Here is a 20,910-nt window from a genome sequence, read left to right as displayed (position 1 = left end):
GTAGATAAATTTTACAATTTATGATAACAGTATAACAATTCATTTCTTTACATTTCCAATTTTCGATGTGATAATGCGACATCAATATACTGGGATACAGATTTTAATAATCCAATGTCAATTGACGTGCAGATTTTAATTAGTGCCGCTGAATACACAGTGTTTATATAAAGTATCTGGAATGTACAGATATCGTATATTGCTCACTCACATGAACAGAAAGTGATAAAGGGTTTCAACTTTCTCAGTCAATGCAGGGATCGAACACCGCTAGCCTGGAGGTCGGGTGTTCGATCCCTGCATTGGCCGAGAAAGTTCATCTGGATTTTCCGACGTGGTTTCCCCTTGTCAGTGGTGCAGAACGGAGGGCCTGACAAGGACAGCTGTCTAGTCTTTCCGATGAGACGAAAGACCGAGGTCCCGTGTATACATTGGAATGCACGTAAAAGATCCCCTAACAGTTGGAATTCGATATAAGAGTAGGCGATAGTGCCGCTGCCCGGGCAAAATTTTCCTCATAGCACACTGTATGGCGTATGCCCGTCTTCATTTACACAGAGGACAAGCCGGGTCAATATCAGGATTCTTCTGCATAGAATTGAATTCAATGGTAACAAATTTAACCTGAGTCGAGTGATGTTTCGTTTAAAGTGTATATCAAGACTATAATCTAGATATTGTTCTTGACAAATGTTTAGGGATTCTAAGGTCGTTTGAAGATACAAGGGGGGTAACTTGCATTTGTTCATGTTCGGCTCAGACCGGTAATTCTATCACTCCAATGCTAAATCAATAACATTTCTTGGCATATAACAATGGTTTTAACATTCCTGCGAGCTTAATCTCTATAACCACAAAAATCCCAACATGTTGCTATGTCTTGGACCAGTCAATCGAATATAAATATACAGGTCCCAATTCTATGGAATACAATTACTGCTTATTACTGAGCGACGTTTGAACCAGACTTCTCTAGTCAATATCAAGCAATGATAAAATATGAAAATATAAATCTGTGACTTAATATAATTTCTATAATTCTTATTTGTTAACTTCTTGATACTTACTCCTCAAAATCACAAATATCAAATGGAAACTCAAACACTCTTCTTAGATTCTCGACCAAATAGTCAAGAATATCCGTCATACAAAAGGCGGGGGGGGGGGGATAACAATGGAAAGCACATTCGTGATATCAGGGGAAGCAATTACCAGTCTCGTCCTGGTAGCGACTTGGTGAATTGAAAATAAAACTGTCATTTGGTATTGTGAGTATATTGTCAATAATGAATAAAATATAGCAATCGAATTTCTCCAGATCTAGTGAGAGTTATTAACAATCGACGGAGACATTATCTGATTTACATTCATCCGGATTTTTATCACACAACGCCTTTTGATTGGACGACTTGAGCCTACGTATGTAAGACTGTTTAACAGAATCGTCATGGCAACTGGTATACTGATAATCTGGTGAATCATTTCCTGAGCCAATCTTGATATCAGGCACTGAAAATAACAAAACAAAACATTAGGCAACACCTTAATAGTATTCTTCTTAATATCTTCAAGGTGGGTATGTACATTGGATGGACATAGTATCTAATTTGGTGACCAAATAGGGATGAAAATATAAAAAATAAAATCGAAACAAATTTCAGGACATTAATGCACAACTGGTGCTTTGTTTTCCACGAATCTGCACAGAGATTAATTAGCTGTCCATGGCTAAAGGTAGATAACAACGATAATGAACAACTCATAAATGGAATCTATGGATAATTATGAATTGAATCCCACGAGAGGAGTACTAATTTATAAAATACTAAAGACCCTTACATGTACAGTTTGGTAACGGTGCCGATGGTAACCATTTACCACTGGCTCCACAAACATACCAATGTTGTACAGAATATGAACCCAATTGAAGAGTAAATTCTTTATCACAGTAAACTAAACAAACTCTAGCATATTCTGTCTTCCATCCATTACATACACGAGCACCATTAATTGGTATGTTTAGTTCAGGACATGGGTAAGCTAAAATATAAAATATGGATTTACCAAAACATTAGTCGGTATGTTTAATTCTGGACAGGGATGAGCCAGAATATGATATAGATTTAACACCTTTAGTTGGTATATTTAATTAAGGACAGGGATGAACTAGAATATATATATAGATTTTATTAACATTAGCGAAAATATAGAATGGGGTCCACTAGTCTTCTAAACATAGAAATTCAAACAGGTGAAACATATTAACATCAATATAACTAATATAGTGGGGCGGATATGTAACATTTTTTGGTCGAGTTGTGCACTTCCGGAAATAAGCATGAAAATTTGACCATGGGGTTTTTGGGGTATGCTGATTTCAAAAATGGCGATAACCACGACGTCACTCCAGCTATTCCCGCCAAAAATTGAGAAATTCAAAATGGCCGCCATAAAACACGTTCTCGTCTATAAAATTTATGTAAATGCACCGATTTTAATGATCTTGATGTCTATACCTATGTTTTTGAGGTCAAGGAATCCAGTAAAACACATACGAAGACTCATAATGTTCTCCTTCATATTGTGTTCTAAAAATGGTCATAATTCTAATCGAACGGATGTATTATTTGCACCTTCTTCTTTGCTAAACGGATGTCAAGAAATTATTATGTTCCATTTCAGTGGAAACTAGATATTACTCATCAAACAGTCCACATTTCATGTCAATCACCATTTTATGTATGTACACGATAGTGTTGTAAAAATATTCAGTAAACGTCTGAACTTTCTTCATACATCCGATGTATTCAGTGAAAATACATTTAACAGTTTCCTTCTATTTTTCAGAAACAAGTGATGGCCACCTAGTCAATCACCTACCATGTCCAAAAGACTTAAACCGCTCCTAGGGCATGTGCTACAGTTACATCTGTTCAACCTACGAACTGGGAAATTTATGCTCTGTGTCAAGAACATGGTGGAACACCCATAAACCCATCAGCAGTAGGTTATTCGTCTCTGGCCACTAATTTATCCGTCTTTCAGGAATTGACCAAAGTGCCCTTACATATCCCGACTAGATGATGGTGATAGCATGGAAGCTGCAAGAAAAGGCTTGTATGAACACGACCCAATCACCGCATAAAAAACACCTTCGTAGTTCAACCACTTCACCATCCAACTCCCCTATCCGTTTAGCAAAATTATGAATATTTAAAAAAAAAAACTGAGAATGGAGAACATTATGAGTCTTCGTATGTGTTTTACTGGATTCCTTGACCTCAAAAACATAGGTATAGATATCAAGATCATTGAAATCGGTGCACTTTAATCGGCGGCCATTTTAAATTTCTCAATTTTTGGCGGGAACGGCTGGAGTGACGTCATGGTTCCTGCAATTTTTGAAATCAGCATACCTCAAAACCCCATGGCCAAATTTTCATGTTTCTTTCCGGAAGTGCACGCTCATTTCACATATCCGCCCAACTAATATGGTCAGCTAGTCAAAAGTTTTAACATGAATTGTTTGCTAAAGAAACGTCAACAAGTGTTCCCATACGACAATTAATAGCTCTCACATATTATAAGCATAATGGCATGTACGTGTTCTTTGTATTTGGTTCCAAGAGTGATCAGTAATCACAGAAATCAGGACAGCATTACTTACATCTGATTTGTACAGTAAATTTACATTCCGTTTGGAGTCCGTTGAACGGTTTGGTAGCCACATACTGAACAACATGATCACCCCATGGTGCCACAACAAAGCCTTCTGGGTAATTAGTTACTATTGTGATTTCCTTATTCATTGGATCTGAGAATTGTGGGATGGACCACGTGACATTATGTGACGTCTCGTTGGTATGAATCAGTTGATCTTCAGAACATCCGGTCATTACAGGGGGCTGAATATCTGAATCAAAAATGTAAAACAATATATTTATCATCCAATTAGTTCACATAGACTCACAATATCAGAAGACACATCCCAAATTTAAAAGAAAACACATTTAAAATCAAGTACAATTATTTCTGATCATTACAGGGTGTGTGTGTGTGGAGGGGGGGGGTATCTACGAGAATAATAACACTACTATGAGTTATAATTAAATCCGCCCCAGTTAATGTTCCTTGGGGTAATGTATCACTAATTTTCCGCAAGGGTTGTCTTCGCATACAAGTGACCTGTCATTCAAAAAAGATTATTTTCCCACGCAGCGACATCTAGAAACGATGACTCGACTTTTGTCAGTAATGCAAAATCAACCAAAGGAATAATTTCAACCCGATCTGTCCGGTAAATCACAATATTGACCACCACTACATTGGAACGCAACGAAGTGCTAATAAATAAGGATAACTTTAAACAAACACAAACATTGAAAGAAAACCACGAACCATTTTCACAGTTAATTCCACTCCAACCAGGTTGACATTGACATGTATAACTTTCTACACCATTTATACAGCTTCCTCCATTTTTACATGGATTACTGGAACATGTATTAACATCTAAAATTACAATAGTATAAAAATTACTGGGACATGTATTAACATCTAAAATTACAATAACATACAAGTTACTGGAACGTGGATTAACATCTAAACTTATAAGTAACTGGAACATGTATTAACATCTAAAAATTACAGTAATATATAAGTTACTAGAACATGTATTAACATCTAAAATTATAATTAATATAAGGTACTGGAACATGTATTTACATCTAAAATTACAATAATATACAAGATAATGGAACATGTATAAATATCTAAAATTACATTATTGGTTGTTCTGTCTGTGTTCTGTTGTGCAGTTGAGTGGAAATTAACACACTTTCTCTCGTGGATCTTTAAACAAGCGTCTAGCTTACATCTGTATAATCAGTATTCATGTCGGTGTGCGCTTTAGGTCATAAGATTTGTCATTGAGTCAAGTGGTTTCGATTTCACACTTGTACCTGACAATGAGTAAAGTCACCTGTCAAACCTCGGATTTTATCCAGGTTCCCCAGTAACTCACGACTGCTAAAGACCCCTTTACCATAATGTTGGTCCCGAATCTCTCTCTCTCTCTCTTTCTCTCTCTCTCTTAAATTTTAATCATAAACCTAATATACGAAGTCTTACATTGGCATCGTGCAGCGTCACCACTCCAGCCACCATTGGCCTGGCATGTTCTTCTGGAAACTCCTGACGTCATATTATAATCACGACGGCAACTATATGTAATAGTGCTTCCATAGGTTAAACTGTTGTACAACACTTCTCCATTGACGGGTTTGGTGGGCGTGGCACAAGTAACAGCTTCGAATGGAAATTATATAAACAGGCATAAGGCAAGCAAGCCAACAACTGGGGTTTCAAAAGGTTCTGTACGTAGTCCGCTATTATCTATTGTTAGTTTAAACAGCATTATACTAATTATAGTAATTCTATGTATTAAATTAAAAATAGCAGTGGACATAGCGAGCTATTGCAGACCACTGTATTATGTAGTTTTTCGAATGTTTCAACGTTTTATAAACCGTTGGATTTATTCGACATGGCCAACAGTTGGTGTTTCCCAAGGTTTAGTATGCGATCCGCTTTTATTTATTGTTAGTATCAGAGACGGGATAGTAGTGCTGGGTACTCAATTTGAAATAATAGTGAGGGTATGAAATGAAACCAACTATTGGCAAAGTGAGTTTTTGTTTATTATATGTAGACTTGAGAATGTTACATAGCCCCTGAATGTGACAAACCTTTGGATTTATGCAATCTGAGTTGAATTGTATCAAAAAATATATCTTACTTTTATCACAGCATCGCCCATATTTGCCATCAACACATTTACAACCAGTATTTGAAGATACGTATGTACCACCATTGTAGCAAAACTTGTTGCAGTCATCATACTGGTGTCCCGAGCCAGGAGTACCACAGTCATAAAAATCGGTACATCCTTCTTTATTTGTGTGCCAAACACTTCTTTCTCTGCGGTGTCGACCGTAACATTGTTTCGTACAAGAAGACCATGCTGACCAATTATCCCATCGACAATTACAGAAATCCCATGTTGGTGCACGGTCATCGTTGACACCCACTACAACAATCACCAGTGCTGGTAGAAATATCCAGTTATTCATAGTCTAGAAATAAAATTGTTAGAGGTTATGAGTAGTATACTTGTCTTTTTCTAGGATACCTTTGAAATAAACTATAGAGTTCACTGGGTACCTGTACATCGAGGGATGGGGGATATAAATCCTGTGACTAAAATTCAAAATTATGTATTCATAATAGTTTGATTCTTTATTGTTTTACTTAGTGATTTAGCAATCGTTATGGCATCAAAACACGTATGTTTGTTTCCAGTACCAATACACTATAGTCGCCACATTTGAGTAAATCTGAGGAGTACAGTGACTACAACTTTGAGTTAACAATCTCCTAGAAATGAAACAAAAAAATCACAATGAAATAATAAAATGTGATTTCATATAATGTGCACTATTTCTTTTATAACTGAAATGAAATGGGGTTTAACGTCCTACTGTTTTGCTCCGAAACGAGCTAATGAAGACGGGCTTTTATAACTAAACTAAGCCCTGTGTTGGACATTTCTGCTATACATATAACCTCGGATATATACTCAATCATTGATGTCATTTACTCGCTTTCTGTGCAAACTTTCTTGCTAAACATATCTTACAATCCTCCGTGTAAAGGGTTCGTCATATTAAAACCCTGTGCCTAAATATATCTCAACCAAAAACACGTTATATTATTAATGACTAAGCCTATAAAGAATTGTATACACAAGCTAAAATATATTACACAAAGTCGACCTTTCAATGATTCAAGCAACACACAACATACATGCTGATATAATATTGTATTAAAATGTCTCTACCTTATCTAAAGCAATACATTAGTCTCAACATAAAACTGCTTACTTTGTGTGTGGCATTTTAAGAGATACTAGGGTAATACCCGTGACCTTAATTGTATGGAGGACGAGCTTTGCGTCATTGTTTTGAGTTTTTGCGTCCCCTTGAGTTTTTGTGCCCCCTCCCAAAAGGCAAAAACTCACGAGGGTTCAATGCGAGTTTCAACATAATAATCAAAATCATAATGCTTAACACACACACACATCTTGTTCCTCATGCAAAATCATGGGTCACCACGCCCCTGTATTGGGGACAGTTTGCCCGAAAGGCGGCATTAACCCTACTTTTTTAAAAGCGAACCAACGGGTACCGATCTGAACGACAGACCCACCCTACTCGTACGTTAATTACGTACGCAACGGGTACATGGGACCTCAGTGCCTTGCCATACCCACGTTCCTAAACCACTGACAACGACAAACCACGCTGGAAAATTGCGAGAACATTTTTCGGCTAAGACCGGGATCAAACCCCGGAACTCCCGTCAGTGAGTCAGGACCTTACCCAGGGGAACGCGGCAGGGCAAAGTGTCTAGGTCTAGATTAGATTTGAAATGGAACCAAACGCGTATAAAATATAATGGCTTCTTACCTTCTATTTACTTTATTCGTAGTCTTATCAAATGATATAAAACTTCCGTGTACATATGTAGGTATAAATTGGGGATTCCCCATCATAAATCTATACCCTAAAACTGTCAACCAACAGAGCGTGACCTTCGATTAGAAGGTGACTCCGAAATGCTATAATTATCGAGACGACATCTCGTTAATAATAATCACCATGGGAGCCACGGTGGTTAAGTGAGTAAGACGCCGGCTTGTTAGTCTGGGGGTTGCGGGTTCGCTCTCGCTGTTGGCCGAAAAAGTTCATCGGGATTCTCCGGCGTGGTTCCCCCCCTTGGTACATACAGGATGGAGGGCCTGACAAGGACAGCTACCTAATCGTTCGGATGGGACAAAAAAACCTTGGCAGCTGGAATTCAAAATAAGAGTAGGCCGTAGCGCCGCTGTCCGGGCAGAATTTCCCTCATAGCACACTGCATGGCGTATGTCCGTCTTCATTAGTCCAGTCGGAGCAGAACAGTAGGACGTTAAACCCCATTTCATTTCATTTATTGGAAAATTCCAACCATCTTAATCATCTGTTAAAAACATTGAAGGGTTGACCGTTTCGACTTTTTACGACACCCAGTCAAAGGGATATATAGACAGTGACGTCATTTTAGTATGTGATTCGAGTCAACAAATATACCATGCAAAGGGGAGGAGGAAGAAACATAGTTGCTATAAATTGTCCATTTGGTATAAAAACATCCGGGATCTTATCACACAGTGAAAACAAATCCCATTGTTTTTCGGGGGGGGGGGGGGTCTGAATATACTTGGACCCCTGTTACGATTACTCGATTCCCTTAGCGAAGAACGTAAATGGAAATAGGGTTCGCTCCAGTCTAGTGCTATACCAAAAGAATAAGACAAACAACAAGTTAAAAATTAATAAATTTTATCAGGAGGAAAACAATTAATTAATTGTAGGCCTATATATTATAGGTTCTACGGCAATAAATAAACAAATCGGCAATACCTAAACAAATCATCAAATTGCATAAATTATAAAATATTGGTATAGGCAATTATAGTAGTGAACACCAGATACTTTCTGTATTAAAATAATTAAAAATATGAAGCTGATCATTGACGTTACCGCCCTTTGCCCTAATTGTGGGATTGCATGTTTTTCCGTCCCAAAAGCCAAAAGTGACAAAATAGGGATTTTTCCCCAAAAAGTGAGGATTTACCCACCGAAATGCTATAATTATCCAGACGACACGACATCTCGTTAATAATAATCACCATGGGACCCACGGTGGCTAAGTGATTTAGACGCCGGCTTGTTAACCTGGAGGTTGCGGGTTCGCTCTCGCTGTTGGCCGAGAAAGTTCATCGGGATTCTCCGGCGTGGTTTTCCCCCTGTCAGTGGTACATGCAGGATGGAGGGCCTGACAAGGACAGCTGCCTAATCGTTCGGATGGGACAAAAAAAACTTGGCAGCTGGAATTAAAAATAAGAGTAGGCCGTAGCGCCGCTGTCCGGGCAGAATTGCCCTCAAAGCACACTGTATGGCGCATGCCCGTCTTCATTAGCCCAGTCGGAGCAGAGCCGTAGGACGTTAAACCCCATATCATTTCATTTATTGGAAAATTCCGACCATCTTAATCATCTGTTAAAAACATTGAAGGGTTGACCATTTCGACTTTTTACGACATCCAGTCAAAGCAATATACAGAAAGTGACTTCATTTTAGTATGTGATTCGAGTCAACAAATATACCATGCAAACGGGAGGAGGAGGAAGAAACGTAGTTGCTATAAATTGTCCATTTGGTATAAAAACATCCGGGATCTTATCACACAGTGAAAACAAATCCCATGGTTTTAGTGGAATCGGTTTTGTACAGTATTTATTACACACTGACAAACCTCATTTATGCAAAGTACGGGAACATGGAGATAATGTACAATTAATCTACACATTAATAACCGTTATACTATATACGACAAGATAAACCAGAGTAATGGTTTCCACGGGCATGGGCGTCACAAATGGGGGGGGGGGGGGTCCAATCCCCCCAATTGTTTTTCGGGGGGGGGGGGGGTCTGAATATACTTGGACCCCTGTTACGATTCCTCGATTCCCTTAGCGAAGAACGTAGATGGAAATAGGGTTCGCTCCAGTCTAGTGCTATACCAAAAGAATAAGACAAACAACAAGTTAAAAATTAATAAATTTTATTGGGAGGAAAACAATTAATTAATTGTAGGCCTATATATTATAGGTTCTACGGCAATATATAAACAAATCGGCAATACCTAAACAAATCATCAAATTGCATAAATTATAAAATATTGGTAGGCAATTATAGTAGTGAACACCAGATACTTTCTGTATTAAAATAATTAAAAATATGAAGCTGATCATTGACGTTACCGCCCTTTGCCCTAATTGTGGGATTGCATGTTTTTCCGTCCCAAAAGCCAAAAGTGACAAAATAGGGATTTTTCCCCAAAAAGTGGGGATTTACCCACTAACCCACTAATTGATAAAAATGGGGATTTTTCCCCCAAAATGGCAAAAGTGGGTATTTACCCACTAACCCAATAATTGATGAAATGGGGGTTTTTCCCCAGGAGTGATGAGAGTTAGGATTTTACTCAACTATTGATAAAAGCGGGGATTTACCCACTAATTGATGAAATTAATGGGGATTTTTCCCCAAAAATGATGAGTCGTGAGGTTATCTCACTAATGATAAGAGCTGAAATAGAACCTGTAAAATATACAAAAGGCAAGTAGATCTATATGTTGTTATTTAACGTTGTTGAATTCGGCTCTGGGAGGCCTCGAATTCCGGTCAAAATAAGGCCTACAAAAAGAGACAATCAATATTGACAAATTGACGGGGGAAACTGAGCCTAAGGCCTAGGCCTAACTTGCAAAAAAAAAGTTCTATAGTCCAGCTTAAATAATCGCCAGTCAGTGTTCTACCGTTTACCACGGGAATTAATAGGCTGCTATTGACCTAACAATAATGTATCCATGACTTTCTTTAAGGCAAAATGGGCCTAAAAAGTAGTAACCTTAGATTCGACTGCGCCCAGTGACTGCCAGAGCCCGAAGTGTCAAACCTAAGGCCTGTCGTCTGCTCTAATTAAACGCTCCGCCAATCAGAAGGATTGGAACGTCGGCTCGCGCTCACCAACCAATGAAATGACTTCGAAGGTTAGCGCGAGTACTACGGCCAATCACAGTGCCTGGAACAGACACTCGTGTAAAACGTCAGTCAAATGCCGGAGTTGGTGAATGAAGCTTGTCAGAATCCGAGACGATGAATATTTGAAAAATACGGGTGCAATTTGCATTGGTATGCTATCTTGCGTAAGTATTCCTATCGCCCTTGAGATGGGGCATATTAATACGAATTATTGACCAGGGTAGAACTAGTTCTCACGCGTTGACTTTGTGAAATCAAACGCACGCGGTCTGCCTCCATTTGACACTTCCAAACGGCTGACAATAAATGAGTAGATAAACTTTAAATAATATAGCAGGTTAATGTCATCTCTAATTCTATGACCTTTTGTAGACTTTGGCCGCGATATATATATAATAATGATACTACTAATAATATAACAATAATTATAGTTTTATTCTCGTGCAACTCGAGCAGGGAAGTTATCACAAACATGTCACAAAGTGATGCATCTTCTGTCTGATTCATCGTAAATTTTAAACGGATTTCTTCGATTATGAACAAACTACTTAACTTTGGTTATTATAAACTTACCTGTGTGTTTGTAATGAACTCCCGTTCGATAAAATCCATTGCACAACTAATTATCACAACGATGAGAACAATTTCTCTCTTGAAAAATTTGAAAATTTACTTGTAATAGTTGTAATTTCGACAGAGTCGATGTCAACAATGTCTTCGTGACGTATTGGTCGAATCCAATATACCTGTTGCGGGGGTTGGTTAACATTGAAAGATAGTTTGACAGCGCGATCATTTTGATCGTATATGGGTTTGGGCGACGAAAAATATCAATTGAAGGCAATTACATAGGAGATTTATATGGAAACCATTGATCGCCAGTCTATCAAATTTTCTTCACAATTAAAATATCACTGATTGCACGGATACTCGTAAAAATAAAGTCATGAATAAACTATAAATATCCTATCTTCTTTATGTTATAAATAATTTAACAAGGATCATGAAGCTTACCTCCGAATTCTTTGAGTGTATTTTTAATTTTATATATATACGCATTCTTTCGATCGAATAATAACCGCTTCAGTAACATCTTTAAGCGTGTTGCGGCAGCCCTCAGCGTGTCTATTGCCGTATTGGGTGCCCGGGTGGGTATATAATGCTACTAAGCCCGTATGACCCCGTAAGAAGCGGAACATTAATTCTCGATTCGACAGTTTTGACCGAAGTGTGATAAAGCCCGTAAAACGAATGTATAGTTGTGTTTGTGCGGCATGCGTGTTCAAAAGTAAATAATCCCATCCGAGTCGCTAATCAAATAATTAGAACAAAATATTTCAAAAAGTAAAGCTATAAAATTTGCAGAGATTTTACTAGAATGTAAAAGACGGTAACTAAATACAGGAATGCGGGTAGTTATGTGTGCGAACGCTCAAACTCAATGCCAATTGTCGTAGGTATCCAGACCACTCGGACCAAAGACTACTCGGACTAAGACCAGTCGGACCAAAACAAGACCAGTCGGACCAATTAAATTATATTATAAGGCTAGACAATATGCTATTTATTTATTATTAAATCTCAATACAAAGAAGCAAATAATTCTTATACGGAATTCTTATATTTAGAGTTGTTTGGTTCAATTTTGTGTACGTAAATAAATCAACGATTAGTTTTAAAATTAATTAATAATGGTGCCAAAAAAAAATATCAATCTAATTTTTCTTTACTCTTGCAATGAGACTCGGTATGTCCAGACTTTTGACAGTTTCTACATATACGGGTATACTGTTCTTGTCTGATAGCCTAATTTTACTTTTTCCACATTCGCGGTATCCCCAGTGGTTTCATTCCGTTCTACCCCACTAACCCCTGGGTTACTATATATGGGGGTGGGGGGGGGTGGGGGGTGGAGACACGTTTTCAAGTTATCCGCCCTTGATGCGTTAATATAAACAGCACATAATAATACGAAGACCGGACGTTTATATGCCCCTTTTTAAACGTGACTACAAGTGTGGTTCTCGATATTGTGCGATTTGGAATACAATTATCAATTTATTCAAACAACACGTTATTATTAGTTCGAGTAGTCATATTAAAACACACACAATTATCAATTTATTCAAATAACACTTTATTATTGGTTCGAGTAGTCATATTAAAATAAACACAATTATCAATTTATTAAAATAACACTTTATTATTGGTTCGAGTAATTATATTAAAACAAACGCAATTATCAATTTATTAAAACAACATTTTATTATTGGTCCGAGTCGTCTTTCTGTTGGGTCCGAATAGTCTTTTTGTATGGTCCGAGTAGTCTGTTTGGGCTGAGTGGTCTATCACTTGGTCCGACTGGTCTTGAACCGAGTGATCTTTGGTCCGAGTGGTCATGGATTCTTGTCGTAATTGTACTTGAATTTCCTATGCTGTCACCCCTAATACGAAATGATATCTTCCGCAGAGTGACGTAACCATCTTCCATATTGGTATTTTTCTCTGGGAAAAGTTTGTGATATTTCAATTTTTCAAGAGAGAACTTGTTTTCATCGTTGTGATAATTAGTTGTGCAATGGATTTTATCGAACGGGAGTTCATTACAAACACACAGGTAAGTTTATAATAACCAATGTTAAGTAGTTTGTTCATAATCGAAGAAATCCGTTTAAAATTTACGATGAATCAGACAGTAGCTATAACTAAATAGCTTATAAAAATAACAATACTGACTCTGGTGCATGCCACATATTAATGTTGACGTAATGATACTAAGTTAGCAATACTAAGTTAGGTCGATTCAGCTCTAATATTAGCTTTGCCTCCGCGCGTAACATTGGCCCTTCCCCTTCAAAACATTCGTCCCGAATGAGTAAATAAAAATAAACTCTTTTTTTTTTTAAAGGCAAAGCTATAGGAATGAGTATGTATATAGGCTACCTTGTTTATCAAAGGTCAGGTAATGTACGTACACGAGACTGGCAGGATAACATGAAAATTGGGCTAGGCAAACCCCTATAGGCCTACTTATTCTGCACTAAACAGTGACATTTGCCACTTAAATATTACACATATATGCAAGAAGTAAACATGCCTATTGCAGGTCTATATTTAGGCCTGAAAAGTTATATAAACTATTAATTACACACTTATTAACCAAACATTATCGCGATATTAACTAGATTAGAACGGTTCGCGAATACACCAGTGCACTAGTTACCACCATGCCCACATCCTGTCAAAACAACAAACAGTGATAATTTGGCTGATTGAATTATAAATTATTATAACAGGGATGATCAACTATTAAACACTCTTAACTAATGTTTCTTTGAATAATATATATATATATAACATTTATATATATATAAATCCATTTCTAATGGTAAAATCCTGCAAGCCGACCAGAAAGTTAGTGAACATGAAACAAGAACAATATAATAAAAGCAGCACTACTCTAACAGGAAGAAGTAGTTTTCATCATTCAAATACAGGAAGTCTTAAATCTCCTGCAATTTTTGATTTATGAATGATTGTAAACCAGTAATACCATAAAATTGTGCCTCAACAAGCAATTCATGTAACAATTGATAGCTATATGGCAATGCCATTTTGGATGCAGGGGCTCCAACATCCCCTCTTAAAAATGTTAGAATGGTATCAAAATGTTTTGGCGATCTATCTATAAAATAATAAGGAAGGCCACCTTTCTTTTCAGCCTTGATAGGGGCATCCTCCTTAGCCAAGTAAAAAAACAGAGTCTCCTGATGGGACCTCAAAGTGGCCATAGTGGTTTTAAATTCTGTTCCCCCCACATCTAAAATAACCATTCTGTGTTCATTATCTGCCATGTTCTTAAGTTGTTGTTTAATTTTCAGCACCAGACTGGATTCGGTCGAACTATTATTGTTATTAGAATTTGGAAACTCTGGTGGCCTCTCACTACCCCGCAGTGTTGCTATGGGTCCGTAAGACAGGGCCGACGATGAAGAGGATGAAGATGAAGATGAAACATTTCTCAAACGCTTACGATTAATGCGGATAGGAGACACAAAAAGTGGTTTGGCTAAGTTACTTGCAGTACTAGGGATTTCAGAATTTTGTGGAGGTACCACTTCACGCACTGCTGTCCCTCTGGCCTCTCGTCTTTCGGATTCGGACCTGGCTTGACGCCTAACATATTTAACCTCATTTTTCATGTTGGCCACAAAATCCTTATATTCGGCCTTCTCTTTCTCACCATATCTCATGTTGGCCCTTTTTACCCTCTCCATGGTGGCACGTGGACATCCAGGGTGTTTAATGTCCGGTCGGTTTGTAACATTCTTGCATTGACTACATTTGTATCCAAAACCAGAATGGCTACTGATGATGTGCCTCTCGCAATGGGAGAACCGCAGATATTCTCGGTTATCATTGCATATACTGCATTTATACCGTGTGACCTGTAATACATAATGAAAATGACCTTCGTTATTTAAAAAGTGATTGCTACAAAGGTTTGTTGGGGTTTTTTTTTTTTTTTTTTTTTTTTTTTTTTTTTTTTTTTTTTAATATAATATGCTTATTATTTAGTGCTTATTTCCCAATTGAGTAGATTGCCCACATATGGTTTTAACAAATTGTGATGGATAACCTTGGGTATAGAAGCCACAGACTTTCGAATTTTATAAAGTACGTCATTGATTGGTTTTAACACGACACAAGGACCCTCCCATGCAGGGCTTAATTTATTTCCTGCATCCTTACACCGGGCATTATAAATCCACACACGGTCTCCCGCCTTATATTGATTAACCAGAATATTTCTGTCATGGTTGCGTTTCATATTATCCGCTGATATCCTTAACCTTTTACGTGCGAATTCATGAATTGTTTTTAATCTTTCCGCCAACTGATATGCATATTTTTCCTTGTTTTGATTTATTTCAGGTAGAACTCTACCAAGAACAAGATCAACAGGTAGGTTTATTTTACGTCCTAAGACCATATGATTGGGACTAATGCCAGTAGACTCGTGTTCCGCTGAACGATAGGCAGTTAATAATAAACTTAAGTGGCTATCCCAGTTTTTTTTATTTTCAGCAATGAAACAAGATATCATGTTTTCAATTGTACGGTTTGCCCTCTCAATCATCCCATCTGATTGGGGTCTGTAGGCGGTAGTACGCGTTTTCGTAATACCCAATATTGTGCACATTTCCTTAACCACTTGTGACTCAAAATTTGATCCCTGATCGGAGTGGAGCTCCATAGGCACTCCGAAAATGCTAACCACCCGGTCTATAAATTTATTGGCTACAGTATGCGCTTTTTGGTCCTTCATTGGTACCGCATCGACACACTTAGTGAAATAATCAGCCATTACTAAAATAAACTTGTTTCCGTTTTCAGTCACAGGTAATGGTCCAATGACGTTTAGTGCCCACCGTTCCATTGGAACACCAACATTATATTTTTTTAATGGGGCTTTAGCAGTTTTAGTCTTGGATTTTCGAGCAGAACAATAATCACATGCTTTAACCCAGTGCTTGATGTCATTTCCCATATTATTTCACATAAATCTCTCCTTTATTTTGGACAGAGTTTTCTTTCTGCCTAAATGTGCCCCACCAACCCCATTGTGAAGGTGTTCAAGGACTACCTTCCTAAGGCTAACTGGCAAAATTATCTGAAAATGGGGTTGTCTCCCCTTATCTGGTTCCCACTCATAACAAAGGATATCCTTAAATACCAAAGAATCAAAGCGCATCCAGTAATATTTTGGACAAGGCATTCACAGACACGTCACACAGTGAAATTTGATTATCAGGATTGGCCTCACAGGTATAATTTTGCTCAGCCCGAGTACAGTGCCCACACTGTTCGATACATGGCCTCCGCGAAAGCGAATCTGCATTATTATGGGCACACCCTGCACGATATTCTGTTTTGAAATGATATGATAAGAACTCGAACCATCTAGCCAATTGACCTTCAGGATTTTTAAAATTGATAAGCCAGGTCAGGGCCCCGTGATCTGTGCGAACTCTGAAAAACTTCCCATACAAATAATGATGAAATTGTTTTATTGATAGCACAATAGCCAATAGCTCTCTTCTAGTCACACAATATTTGCGTTCAGTTCTACTCAATGCCTTACTATAATATGAAATAACTTTTTCAGTGCCACATTGAATCTGAGATAAAACAGCCCCAGCTCCAAAATTGGAAGCGTCGGAATCGATAATGAACAAGCCCTCTGGCTGGGGAAATGACAGAATCGGTGGACTGGTAAGTGCACCTTTTAGATTATCAAACGCTTTCTGACTATCTTCCCCCCAAACGAATTTCTGGGTTTTCTCGGTTAGTTTATGCAATGTTTTTGCTATGTCCGCCCGCAAATTTTGATACAAATTTTCTATAATAAGAACATAGCACCAAAAATGATCTAACTTCTTTCACTGAAGTAGGAATCAGCCAGTTTTGAACTGCATGAGTTTTCTCAGGATCGGTGGCTATGCCATGTTCACTGACCACATGACCCAGAAAAGACACCTCTTTCTTCAACATTGCACACTTATTGGGGTTCATTTTTAAATTGGCTTCTCTTAATCTTTGAAATACTAGGTTCAAGTTTTCCATATGTCCCTCAAATGTTTTCGCGAATACAATAATGTCATCGAGATAGACCATGCAAATTTTCTATGTTAGTTTAGATAAAACTTTATCCATGAGACGAACAAAAGTGCTCGCGGCATTACATAATCCCATCGCCATGCGATTGAAATGATATAAACCACCGCCTTGAATTGCGAAGGCCGTTTTTGGTCGATCTTTCTCAGCTATTTTTAACTGCCAATACCCTGAACGCAAATCAATGGTGGAAAAAATTGAATTTCCAGATAGAGCGTCTAGTGTTGTATCTATTCTAGGTATTGGATGGCTACACTTCAATGTCACCTCATTCAATCGACGGAAATCCAAACAAAAACGCAGACTGTTGTCTTTCTTTTTGACTAGCACTACACAACTACTCCGTGGACTACATGAGGGCTCAATTATTCCCTTATTAATCATATCCTCAAGCTCTTTTTCAACCTCCTCAACCTTAGCTATGGGAATCCTACGGGGATGCTGTTTAATTGGAGGATTAAGTCCTGTATCAATTTCATGTTCCACTAAATCAGTCAAGCCTAGATCACCCGACGACTTTGAGAACACATCTTTATATTTTATTAATAAATTTTTTAGGGCTAGCTTTTGGCTCTCCTCGAGATCGACGGACGACTTGTGGTACAATTCCACTAGGTGCTCAGGTATGTCATTATTTTCGGATGAAATTGATTTATTTGTTAATATTTCATTTACATCACAATCGGGGGGAGAAGCCATACACATATCAATGACCTCCATGGTCGCTACAATTGAATTTTTATAAATCTTATGTTCAGCCTCATTTATATTAAGTAAACGAATTGGGACAGTCCCACACTTTGGATTTACTATGCTTTTGGCCAATAAAATATCATGCTTTTGCATAAAATTCTCGGTGGGTTCAATGATTGTGGTCCTCTCATGAGGTTTAGGATCTATCACCCTACCCATAATCATAATTTCACTATTCGGAGGAATCACTATATCTTCTGTCACAGAGACCCTGCAACAACTGTGATTATCTCCCTTTTGATATCTATAACATGGAACTTCATCCCCCTTTATTAATAAACAATTTTTCATAATTAAAATATCTATGTTATGCTTTCGTTAAGAAATCGATCCCAATAATACCAAAATTGGTAATTTTTGAAATTAGAAATTCATGTTTAAAACTATGTGCACCAATAATCACATTTGCAGTACATTTCCCTAGGAATGGTTCTCTTTCCCCAGTAGCAGTGATAAGGTTCAGTTTTACTGGTTCGATATGTACTTCACACATAGTTTTTAGCTTCTGTATGGATTTCTCACAAAGTATGCTAATATTCGCCCCCGTATCCACTAACATTGGGGCATCTAAGTTTTCCACCTTAGTATGCACAAACAAGCCATTATGGTCATTTGAAATGTTACTAATTACTATATCATTTGATTTATTATTAAGTGAGTCATCTATGCGATTCGTCGCACTTTGACTCGCAAGTCCAACAACATTTAGTTTCCCGACCTCCCTGAATTATTGCGTAGGTCTTGGGATTTTTGAGGTGACTGAGGTCTTTCCCAGTTTCTCTTTTGATCTTGGGGGCGGTGGGGTTCACTGGAGTTACCTCCCCTTATTTCCCAATTATTTTCTCTCCTTTGATCCCTTGGCACATAACTATTGCCTCTGGGACTGTCATTGCCTGCCTGATATGGCTTATTTTAATTGTTATTGTTACTACTGCCCCCGTTCCACACATTCCTTTGCCTCGGCGGTTGGTTAAATGCTTTATTGTTACTTAACGTTTGAACCAGCTGTCTAGTCGTGTTGTCCAACGTATTGATTGATCTATTTAGCGTTCTGATATCTAACTCGTATTTTTCAGGCACTGATTGGCTTTGAGAGTGACATACAGAAACAGGCTCCTGACTGATTTGATGCACAGAACGTCCACATTGCCTATCAGCGAGTCTGTGCGCTTCTAACCGAATGGCATGTGTTTCAGCCTCATTAATATCTTTAGGCCGAAGTTCACGTATTCTCAACCTCATGTCCGAGTCTTGGATGGAATCAACAAAATGATCGAGGGCCAAGATGTTAGTGAGCGATGAATCGGCTGTCGGATAAGCCTGCCGTGTTAATTTACGAATGGCCTGGGCTAATTCAGGCAGAGTTTCAGCCTTTCCTCTACAACGAGTCGGGCTCGATACATTTCTGAATGTTCAAGTGAGCCAAATCTAATACTGAGAGTCCTAATGAGAATATTGAAGTCTTTTCTCTCCAGTGGGCTGAGTTCAGTTAAAATAGCTCTGGCATTACCAGTTAAGCTGCTGGCTAATACAAGGATTTGTCATTATAACTCCACCTATTTATGTTGGAAACAATTTCAAACTGGGAAAGGTACTCCTCAAAATCTTCTAAACCGTCATATTGATGGGGTCTCATTTTAACAGAGTGATTATTTTCATGAGCTCTACTATTAAAACGCGGATAACTCACATGGTTATCATTTTGGTTTGATTGTGTAATGGGAGAACTACTTTGAAAATCACCTTCAGGAAATACATCCCTAACCATGCCACTCCCCTCAAGTCTAGCACTTTTACGTAACCCATTAAATTCATGAGACAATGCATCGACATCCTTCTTAATAACATTTATTTCTTGTTTCATTTCGATCAACCCTTTATGGCTCTCACTTCTTAGATATTCCAATTGTTGGCTGATTTGATCTAAGATCGAGTTGTTATTTATCAAAATACTGGGATGGTCGCTTTCCACAGACTGAAGTGATTCATTGGAATTTTGTAATACTATCATTGGTGCCCTCATTAGTCGGGTTTGCTACAGCACTTTTTTTATTATTTATGATAACTTCTGTATCATCAAAAGTCGCCATTATGAAGGAATTATATCACAATAAAACGAAATGTTCTTTTTTTCAGGTGCGTTTGTTGATTATATTTTTATTTATGATTTAACTATTGACTTATTCTCTTGGCACACTAGAGCTGGAGTTTACAATAATAATAAGGGAATTTTGTGGTAGTATCCCACTTCTGACACCAATGTTACGATTCCTCGATTCCCTTAGCGAAGAACGTAAATGGAAATAGGGTTCGCTCCAGTCTAGTGCTATACCAAAAGAATAAGACAAACAACAAGTTAAAAATTAATAAATTTTATTAGGAGGAAAACAATTAATTAATTGTAGGCCTATATATTATAGGTTCTACGGCAAATAAATAACCAAATCGGCAATACCTAAACAAATCATCAAATTGCATAAATTATAAAATATTGGTAGGCAATTATAGTAGTGAACGCCAGATACTTTCTGTATTAAAATAATTAAAAATATGAAGCTGATCATTGACGTTACTGCCCTTTGCTCTAATTGTGGGATTGCATGTTTTTCCGTCCCCAAAGCCAAAAGTGACAAAATAGGGATTTTTCCCCAAAAAGTGGGGATTTACCCACTAGGCCTAACCCACTAATTGATAAAAATGGGGATTTTTCCCCCAAAATGGCAAAAGTGGGTATTTACCCACTAACCCACTAACTGATGAAATGGGGAAG

The 20,910-nt window shown here is 37.8% G+C and overlaps 1 protein-coding gene and 1 long non-coding RNA gene across 3 annotated transcripts; one reads left to right on the top strand and one right to left on the bottom strand.

The window, feature by feature from the left end:
• Positions 1-1,026: 1,026 nt before the first annotated feature.
• Positions 1,027-7,605, bottom strand: LOC126821301 (fibropellin-1). The gene is made up of 7 exons (XM_050549961.1): positions 7,527-7,605; positions 5,798-6,134; positions 5,131-5,307; positions 4,399-4,512; positions 3,668-3,913; positions 1,840-2,040; positions 1,027-1,509 (listed from the first exon to the last, which is right to left on the bottom strand). The coding sequence occupies exons 2-7, from the start codon at positions 6,129-6,131 to the stop codon at positions 1,334-1,336; spliced, it is 1,248 nt and encodes a 415-aa protein (XP_050405918.1). The 5' UTR covers positions 6,132-6,134; positions 7,527-7,605; the 3' UTR covers positions 1,027-1,333.
• A 3,180-nt stretch (positions 7,606-10,785) lies between these two features.
• Positions 10,786-20,906, top strand: LOC130013229 (uncharacterized). 2 transcript variants are annotated; one of them, XR_008788601.1, is made up of 6 exons: positions 10,786-10,873; positions 14,591-15,211; positions 15,645-15,674; positions 16,879-16,985; positions 17,946-18,010; positions 19,217-20,906. It is a non-coding gene; the product is annotated as an uncharacterized LOC130013229 (long non-coding RNA). The 2 variants fall into 2 exon arrangements; XR_008788598.1 differs by lacking the exon at positions 10,786-10,873 and adding an exon at positions 13,051-13,326.
• Positions 20,907-20,910: the final 4 nt, after the last annotated feature.

Source organism: Patella vulgata, chromosome 1 (assembly GCF_932274485.2).
Source record: "Patella vulgata chromosome 1, xgPatVulg1.2, whole genome shotgun sequence".
NCBI classification, from domain to species: Eukaryota; Metazoa; Mollusca; class Gastropoda; family Patellidae; genus Patella; species Patella vulgata.
This window is presented reverse-complemented; position numbering and strand designations above follow the sequence as displayed.